Source organism: Anser brachyrhynchus (assembly GCF_964034855.1).
Source record: "Anser brachyrhynchus genome assembly, chromosome: 5".
NCBI classification, from domain to species: Eukaryota; Metazoa; Chordata; class Aves; order Anseriformes; family Anatidae; genus Anser; species Anser brachyrhynchus.
Window position 1 is genome coordinate 21,950,839 of NC_137699.1, and position 9,939 is coordinate 21,960,777.

At 36.0% G+C, this 9,939-nt stretch overlaps 1 protein-coding gene across 2 annotated transcripts in view; it reads left to right on the forward strand.

Moving 5' to 3' along the window:
- HEATR5A (HEAT repeat containing 5A) overlaps positions 1–9,939 on the forward strand; it is a 64,091-nt gene that overhangs the window by 52,322 nt on the left and 1,830 nt on the right. Inside the window, exons 29-36 of one of the 2 annotated variants that reach the window (XM_080592742.1) lie at positions 554–788; positions 1,216–1,464; positions 2,255–2,382; positions 4,133–4,280; positions 4,964–5,236; positions 6,801–7,025; positions 7,937–8,091; positions 9,630–9,843. In XM_080592742.1, the coding sequence (XP_080448868.1) occupies positions 554–788; positions 1,216–1,464; positions 2,255–2,382; positions 4,133–4,280; positions 4,964–5,236; positions 6,801–7,025; positions 7,937–8,091; positions 9,630–9,843 (1,627 nt within the window). Of the gene's footprint in view, positions 1–553; positions 789–1,215; positions 1,465–2,254; positions 2,383–2,952; positions 4,105–4,132; positions 4,281–4,963; positions 5,237–6,800; positions 7,026–7,936; positions 8,092–9,629; positions 9,844–9,939 lie in introns of those variants that run through there. The other variant, XM_080592743.1, reaches the window with a different exon arrangement.

Here is a 9,939-nt window from a genome sequence, read left to right on the forward strand (position 1 = left end):
ACCATTTGTAGAAACTCTTACCAACTTCTGGTGTCCATACTGGAGAAATAATATTGGCAAAATAGGAAAGCCATCAGAGAAAAGCTAGCAAGTAGGAATAAAGAAAATGAAAATAAGCTTACACGGAGAGATTTAAGTAGATCAACATATTTCATCTATTCAAGAAAAGATAAGGTGTGCCATGATAAATTTAAAATGATTATGTGGATAAAAGTTTTTAATGGCATACATCAACAATCCTTTCACTGGTCAGAAACTGAGACAAAATTCAGATGAAATGTGAAGTACAGTTTTTAGAACTGAAATCTATAGATTGTTCAAGTCACTAGAAGTCTCCAAAGTAAAGCCTTTATAATTTTCTGCTAGATGTTGGATATGAAAAACTACTACAAAATGAAGTGGGGATAAATTGTTGTAGTCAAGTCATCCAAGTCTACTGGACTTGAAGCAGGAAAAGATTGTAGGAAACCTCATGCTTGCTCAATAGGGAGTCATGATTACAGTAGTTTTCCAAGTGTTAATATTTGTAAATGTCTCTCCAAATATATAACAGGTTTACATAGTTGCAGTTGAAAAGCAAAAAAATCAAAGTGATGCATACAATCACTCTTTAAAAACTACAAAATCTGCAGAAGAAAGCTACAGAGATATAACATCTTCGGCCAGTGGACTTCTGGACTTAGTACAGGCAGATCTTGGAACACTGAGCAAACTCTGGCTTGCTGCACTTCAGGATTTTGCTCTGTTAATTTTGCCTTCAGAATATGCATCACAACTACCTGCTGAAGGTAAGAAGGCAAATAAATTGTATTTTCATAGCTCACTTGTAAGTACATGTCATTAATGTCCTAGCTGACTTGTGTTAGATTTCAGGAAGATGAAATTCTATAGCGAATATGCATACTTGTGTACCTATCTAAAGATAGATTGCTTTTTAGAAGGTTCACTGATGTGAAAAGCAGTTTGTTCAGTATTGTTAGTTGAATATTTTGATGGTTGAAAGAAGGAAAAGGTAATGGTATTGGATTCCATCCAAATAAATCTAAATAAAGTGTTGTCATTAATCTAAATTTCAATATTCGACACTTAAAAAAAAAAGTCATAAAATATGGTAAATATCATTTCAATAAGAAGAATGCCAGTTTTCTATGAATGAGAAATTATTATAGATGAAAATAAATGATACCCTTGAAACTGTAACTTCTCTTCTTGTAGGTGGTACATTTTATACAGCAGAGACGATTGAAAATGCCAGACCTCATTACTACAACTCCTGGGCACTCATACTTTATGCTACAGCATTGTGGCTTACTACCACAGGTTTCATTGTTGTTGATCCAGATGAAGGAGTTACTAATCTCTCTAGACCTGTCACCCCAACTACAATGTGTCAAGATTCTTCTACCAGGCCATCAGTGAAATCTCCTGAGGATGTGAATACTGACAGATTTCATCTTATCTTGGGTTAGTGCATAATCCATCTTGATTCTGTAACACTGAAAGTATTGTTTAATAGATAAAACTTGAAACATAGACATTTTCTATAGCACCGCTATTCTTATACATACATTGATCAGTTTCCCAGGTCATCACACTTTTTGGAATTACAGCTGTACAACTGGGATGAGAATATGGATCACAGTTTGTGTGAATTTCACCTCCAGTGTCACAAAATGTCCTCTGAAGAGTCCTGAAACCTCAGAAAAAAGTGATTTGATTTTATCTGGTCTAGGATTTGCAAGCTTAGGCCTAGCGTAATTTACTTGTATGTGGTAATCCAGTTGTGGTAGCTGTAACCTTTAGCATTTCTGTAAAATAAGAAGAAAAAGTATCAGCCTTGTAGTTTGTGAAATATTATTAATCTGTCTGTTATTCTATTACATAAATCAGTTTAATTAGGCAAATATTCTTTTGTGTACTCATTATGACTCATAGAATTGTCTGCCTGTTCATCAGACCTCAGTGTTTTACTTGGAAATTGCTCTAATTTCTTTATTGTTATTTGTTAAGAGACGGTTATAATCACATCTTAAATCACCTAGGACTTGAAGTACTTTTATTGTTTTGGGGGAAATAGAGTTCTTTCACCAAAACATAAACAATAGGAGATTAATTCACTTAATATAAAATACAAATGCTATATATCTGTCTGCTCAGCATACTATTAGATTACTTATTATTTGACAAATCACTTTTTAAAAAGCATTTTTTAAATTTCTTAAGAATATTTATACATTTCTTCTTATCTGTACAGGAATTAGCGTGGAATTTCTCTGCTCTCCTCGATCGGATGCAGCAATGGAGAACATTATTGCCTGCTTACGTGCCCTACAGGCACTCTTTGATGTCCCATGGCCAAGGTCTAAAATAGGAGGTGATCAGGTAACGTCTTAATGATCAGAGCCCCAAGCTAATTATCAAGAAAAAAAAATCAGGGATTCAGTAAAAAGCTCCTTATCATTTAGACAACTCAATTCCATACAGACTTGATGGGTTTGTAAACTAGTCATAACTGTATTTCTAAAGACTGAAGGAAAAAAAGCTTCTGGATCAATAGTGGTCTGAGATGTTAGATACATAGACTGAAGTTTTATTTCTGAAGATTGCAAAATGAACATTTTAGTAGATTATTTCTGCATACCATCTGTAAGACAAAACACCATGTATAAGGACCTAAGCGTAAATCAGAGTCAAAGATTACATCTAGATGGTAAGACTGACTGACAGACAGACCAGGACCAGGTGCTGTCCCAAAAATTAAGGAAGTTTTTGTGAAGAGTTAAGCAGCAAGAGTTCTTTTTCTTGTTTTGAGCTTGACATATTTACAGAAAAGCCAGATATAAGGCATAATTTTAGTTTGAACAGTATCTCTGCTCTATATTGTATATCCAAGAATCTTCAACACAAAAGCAGTAAGTAAATTATAGGCTTTATCAAGGTCCTCCTTTGCAGAGGAGGGAGGAGAGAAAAAGAGCAGAACATAGAACCTGTAGAAGCTGGGGAGAGGCAGAGAACTTGAGGAGATTTTGTCAGGAAGGAATAATTAGGTAAGTAGGAGCCAGGTAAAGACAGAATTCCAGAAAATTAAGAAGATAATTTCAAGGAACATCACTGATTGTGGTGGAAAGACTAGCAATTCAGAGAGCAATGACATTGTGTCTCCAGATGTGGTGAAAACGAGGTCACGAGGGATTTCAGCAAGAATGGTTTTCTTGGTATACAAGGAAAACTGGTTGGAGAGAGAGTCTGGGCTAGAACTGGTGTTCAAAACAGTGCCTGTAAAGAACAGAGTATACCAATGCTATCTTGTTAACACTCCTGATCTTGGTTTATGGGAAAGGATGGGAGTCATACAGAAAAAGCTCTACTACAGGATTTCTCAACAACGGGGAAGAAGAGAAAACATGTTCTGAATATTCTTTCCTTTTTCCTTTTTTGTCCTTCCCCGTTTTTGTTGTTTGGATTCTCTATTTAGTTTTTCCTTCATTTCCTGCTCTCAGAATGAATACTTGCAGGACGACACATTCTCTTACTCTGTCAAGGGACAGTGCCGTTAATGCTGTTTTGAGTACAGAAGATGATAAAAGGAAACTGGACAAAATAAGTGGTATTTAAAAAAAAAACAAAACTCATTTTTTTCTTTAAATTAAGCTTATACCATCCTGTGTGCCACACAGTTGTCTACCACAGCTAAAGTGATAATGCCTGTGAACGTGCCTAACTTCTGCTAACTATTGTTGCTCTCTCCAGAGAAATGTACATACTGTATCAGGGATAGTGAAAGGCGCAATCCACTGTAGTATTCCCATCTTCAAGAGTTAAAAAGCAAGAAGATTATTTTTTTATTTTTATTTTTTTACAATAGTTTTAAGTGCTTTATCTCTAAATTATTGTGATTACTGGTTTTGGGGGGAGAATTGATCAGGGTCCCTGCTGCTGGGAGCTAGGAGGTAGGTCTTTTAATATAAACCCAACTCCTGTGGTTGTATCAATAGTACTGTTGTGTTCCTTAGTGAGATTACTAAGAGTAATACTGTTGGCTTTAACAAGTATTAACTGTTTGTCCGAGAGAGCCCACTTCTAAAATTTCTGCATCAAAATGTGGATATTTTAAACATTTTTCTTACCATAGGAGTTGGGTGTAGAGCTTCTGAATGTTTTGCATCGCCTGATACTGACCAGAGAATCACCTGATATTCAGCTTGCTGCCCTTGAAGTTGTTCGGCTGATTCTTTTTGCAGCTCAGGAACATGTGAAGGAAAAGCGGAGAAGTGCAGAAGGTACAGTAATGCACAAGATGCTGAATATACATTAACAGGGATAAGGCAGTTCTTTTTGCAAGATGGGATTCTTGAAGGTGATGCATCCAACATGCATCTTAATTAAAGCTTTTCAGTTAATGACTAATCCTGGTTCACCTAAGTCAGTCCAGGTGCCTGACTTCAGAAATTGGGGTGGTATGATAGACAGTAGGTGACTTTGGAGGTGACTAGAGGGCGTGAAGTGAGGAGGAAGACTGCAGTTTGGATACCCTTGTGTGGTGACAGCGACGGAGAAATCTTACAGAAAAGATGGGATCAACTGCAGTAGAAAAACAGAGAAACTTGGCACACACAGCTGTTACAAGCCAGACAGCACTAGCTTCTCTGATTGTAACTTCCTAAAGTTCTTTTGCTAATAGAAAAAAAAAAAAAGGAGAAAAACAACAAAATGACATTGTATTGGCATGGTAACTCAGCATGTTTGAAGTCTAAATATTGTACAAGCTTTTGCCTTTTCACAATCAGTGCACAGATTGCTTTTTCAGAGGGATGGATGTTTGCCAGTAGAAGCTGGAATACATACGCACACACGTATAGGTGTTGAGATTGTCATTTGGTGATGAAACAGTCTTAAGAGGTTAACTTTTTGGAAACAAGGTACAGTCTGCAGATTTCTGCTATATTTCTTCTTTTTGTTGTAGTTGACGATGGTGCTGCAGAAAAGGAAACGTTACCAGAATTTGGAGAAGGCAAAGATACAGGAGGACTGGTGCCTGGGAAATCATTAGTCTTCGCAACACTAGAGTTTTGTGTTTGTATTCTTGTCAGACAGCTTCCGCAGCTCAACCCTAAATTAACTTGTAGCCCTGCAGTTCAATCAGGAAAACATCTGTTATTGTCAGAAGATGGAAGTAGACTGGTATCAGCAGCATTAGTTATTCTCTCTGATGTTCCTGCAATCTGCTCTCCTGAAGGTATGCTATTTCATCACAAGGAAAAATTAAATGAAAGAGTATTGGGCTCTTCTGAGCACCCTTGTTACTACCTAATTTTCTCAGCTGGATAAATTTGGCAGCAAGTTCTGTGATTTGCTTGTGACAATTTCCTGTCCTAATTATTTTTTTTTGACAGTCAGATAACAAAAGTTACTGAAGCAATTGAAAGAGCAGTTTTTCTTTTCCTCCCACATGTAGCAGTGCAATTAATAGATTCATTTTGTGAGAGAAGTATACAATAGCTACATGCTTCTATTCTACTTCAATCTTCTATTCTAGAACTTAAAATGCAAACGTAAATTAAATTTAAAAGGGAAACATGTCGTGTTAGCTTTCACTTAAAGCCATCATTTAAACGTTAGCAACCTGCTGTTGAGGATTTATGATTGATTCCTCAGATTAGTTGACTTTCACCCCGTGATTCAGCTTGGATGACTTTAAGAGGTGAAGCTTGTTTCCCCAACATGCTCATGCATATGATCTTTCAGTGCTGTTTCAGCCACACTGATAAGCCATTTCTGCCCTACTCCTCTTTTCACACCTTAGGTATTTATTACTCCTTATGCAAATTTTTGCTTTTACTACTTCTGGAAACTTCTTTTTTCTTACCTTTGTGCTCTTTTACAGGTTTCTTTGGGAATATTGTACAAGCAGAATAGTTAACAGTTCTTGCTATTTGTTTTAGGGTGATGATATGATTTCTTCCTGTAGCCCATTATTAGTCAGTTCAAAGCAAAAAGAAACTGACATAGCATCATTTACTTCTGAGGGCAACTATATTTTAAGAAAAACAGTTGTGAATTTTCTTTGGGCTCTGTAGTACATTTTGTCTTTAACCATTCAAGTTACTCCACAAACAAACAGCTTGCAGGATTGGAGCAGATGAGACGTTTACACCAGGGAACTTAGTATTTAAGTCAGGTGACTAAAATGAAGAGCTTAAGCTTGATTATACAGTCAGTTGGATAAGACTGGAAAAGGAAGCGTGTCCAAAGGTCAATTCATATAAAGTTTTTTTTTAATTATTTTTTAGTTTTATAAAAAGGCCCTTATTCCAGAAGGTCAACTGCCAGATTCTTAGCGAGAGATGATTTGTTCAGTAGGCTGTGGGACACCTTACTTCTCTTCTTAGAGAGGAGGAAAGGTCTCTCTTCCAAAATTACTGTTAGACTTTGCTATTTTAATTCTAGGAATTCTTGTTACCTGTCTTTAACCTGAGATCCTCTTTCTATTCATCTTGGTAAATTCTTGATTTCAGCAACTTCCTGGAGCAATGAGATCCTTGACTAAATATGCATCATGTGAGAGAAATTTTACCTCCTACCAGTTTTGGAATTACCCCTTGTTAATCACAGAATGGTTAAGGTTGGCAGGGATCTCTGGAGATCATCTGGTCCAAATCCCCTGCCAAGCAGGTTCAGCTAGTGACCTAGTTGACCCTAGATAAATAAGAGAATTCAATAAAAGTTCTTCATTTTTTTAAATACCAAAGGTCCCTTTTTTTTTTTTCACTTCTGTAAAATTAATTTGCTTTGTTTTACAGGAAGTGTTTCAGTTCTTCCTACTATATTGTACCTAACTATTGGCGTGCTTAAAGAAACTGCAGTGAAATTGCAAGATGACCAGTTACCTTTGACAGTTGCTGCATCTCTACAAGCTCTTAAAGGACTTTTGTCTTCTCCAATGGCTCGAGCAGAGAAGAGTCGGACTGCATGGACTGATCTTCTGCGCAGTGCTTTGGTCACAGTGCTTGACTGTTGGGATCAAGGTAAGCACGCTTTTGTGTGTGCGTTTAAAAAAAAAGAAAAAACTTTGGAAGGTTGGTTGGTTTTGTTAGACTAAATTTCTGCATGTCTTAAATAAACACTAAGAACTTGGTAGCCAACTAATTCTCCAGCAACTAAGTACTGCTGAAACTGTAGTGCAACGCTGTGTCTACAGTTCATATGAGAAGTCGAAATCTGTAAAGGATAAGCGTGGGATTGCAGCCTTACTCCTGTATTATGTAATGCCACAATGTAGTTACACAGTGTGGTGAAATGAACAGGAGCTGTAACTTCACTGCAGATGAGCATAAAAAACAGTCGTTGTGCACATCGTTTCTTTACAAAGAGCTAGTGTCTGTATTGACAGCAAAGGGAATTAAAAAGATAGTTCAAGAAAAATAACTTCTTGTCTTAATGTTAGTGTTCCGTGTACTGTTTCTTCAGCTTCCCAATTTTGTATGACTTTTGTCATTCTTTCCGTTTAATCTCAAAGTTGTAGTTTGTTACTGGAACTTTTGTCCATTTTTTTATTTATTTGTGGAAACAATGGTCTCAATCATGCCAGGAAGATGTATGTTCTTAATGCAGATTTTATATAATTGTCAAAAAAAGATTGTTGTACCCTAACATGTCATACCAGCTTTGCAAAGATAATTATTGCACCTTATACAATGAAAACATGAAATAGAGTATGCTGGTATACCTAAATATGCATATCACCACTCCTGAAAGCCCATTTTGGCCTTGGCTTTTATTACAGTAAAAGTCCATATCAGTGCATCAGTTCGTCATGTATATGAAAAAAGAGATTCCTAGAGAGACCTAGGCATTTCTCTTCTATCTCTTTGTAACATTTGAATTCACAGAATTACTATATAATGCAAATCTAACAGAGTGTTTGCTTTATTGATAGTAGATGGTCTTCTCCAACAACATGACGAAGTTAGCCTACTTACTGCTATTACAGTATTTATTTTGTCCAGCAGTCCAGAAGTTACTACCATAGAGTGCCTTCAAAAGCGTTGTATTGAGAAGTTCAAAATAACACTTGACTCAAAAGATCCTTTTGTAAGTACTGGTGAATTTGTGAGAATATCAATAGTGTATTAAATGTATTTTAGCTTATTTTCTCTTTAGTTGCTTCATGTGTTGACTCCAATTAAATCTGCTCTGCAATATACCTGTTGTATTTTAAAATAGTTTGAACAAGTTAGCAAAAACATGTCCAGCAGTGCATTTTATCATTTATTTATTTTGAATACAGTTCTGCATTCCTATGATTTTCATTTTTTGTGTCAGACTCAGAGCTTTACACACTGATAAGTATATGATACAGTTGCGTAGTTTTTCAGGCACCTGTTTCATTTTATTGTTCATTTTGTTGTAAATCCCTAGATACTACCCCTTTTGCTCAGGAAATCCTGCTTCTGTAGGTCTTTAGAAGCTGGAGAAGTATGTTGAGGAGGTACCACTACATAATTTATACTGTATTATAAGCATCATCTCTAGGCCACTGCTGGAGGCAGGGTATTGAACTAGATTAATGCTTTCTTCTGACCTCATTATAAATGTTTGTATACACTTACTTTAGAATGTAGTGCTACAGTTCATTTGTTACTTTTCTTCATCTAAAAGAGCATTGTATCAAGAAAAAAAATCACAAATTTTATTTATTATTAGTGCAAATACAAACGGCTTTTCTAGGGGTTGGGGACACTCTCATTCTGAAAGTCCAGCTCTGAAAATGCATTAGATTTCATGTTCTACTAATATGAGAATTCACTGTTAACTGTTTTCTTGCTCCTTCTCTGGACATCTTCATGTAGTAATTAAAGATGAAACAAAGTTACCTTTAACTGGACAGCTAACTCAGCTGTTAGAAAAGTACTTTTTTATATATTAACATATTTTTAGTATTGTCAACATTGTCTTCCTCGATAGGAAACTCAGGAATCACAGAATTGTAGGGATTGGAAGGGACCTCAAGAGATCATTGGGTCCAACCCCCCTGCCAAAGCAGGAAATGTTGAATATGACTGAATATTCTGAATATGACAAGTCATATTCAGGAATGCTGAATGTGACTTCAAGAAAATAATGGTATTATGCATTTGCAAATTTGAAGTGTTTTAGGTATCTGAGACTTTCTGAAATTCTGTAGGCACTTCACAGTTTCAGTCCTACTGACTTCCAGTGACACACACGATAAGCTATTTGTACCTTTTGACACCTGCTAAGATTGTACCTACTGTTTCACAGAGATAATATTTACATTTGCAGTATCTATTCTTGGTCAGAAAAATACAGATTATTTTCAAAACAGTACTAACACACAGTCTTAACGCAAAAATAATATTTTTCCCTTTACCCAAAAATCTAGGAAGATGTAGGACTCAGGAAATAGGAAGCATGATCTAGTTTCTGTTAATAATTTGGTTACAAGTTATAATGCTCCTATCAATTATTATGCATTAGCAACTTGATGAATTCTTGAGCTGTGAGGCAGATTTTTCGCCCTCTCTAAAATTTTATCTGACAAGCTGTGAGTTTTAAAACAGTCTGACTTGTATAACACTTTGTAACTGCAACTTTGATTTTCTCTTTAGGTACAGTATAAATGCTACCAGCTGCTGCACTCCATCTTTCAGCATCCAAACAAAACTGTGTCATATCCTTATATTCATTCTTTAGCACCATCCATTGTGAGGAAATTGCAGGAAACAGAAAAAGCAAAACCTGAAAATGCTGCTGAACTTCAAGTCATTCAGGAGGGAATCAAGGTGTTAACAGCTCTTACAGCTACTGCTGAGGAAGAACACCGTAAGTTACTTCAATTACTAGTATCTGAAGCATTACACAGGCTTAAAGTTGCCACAGGTAATAAATTAAAACAAAATGATGAATATAGAACTGGTC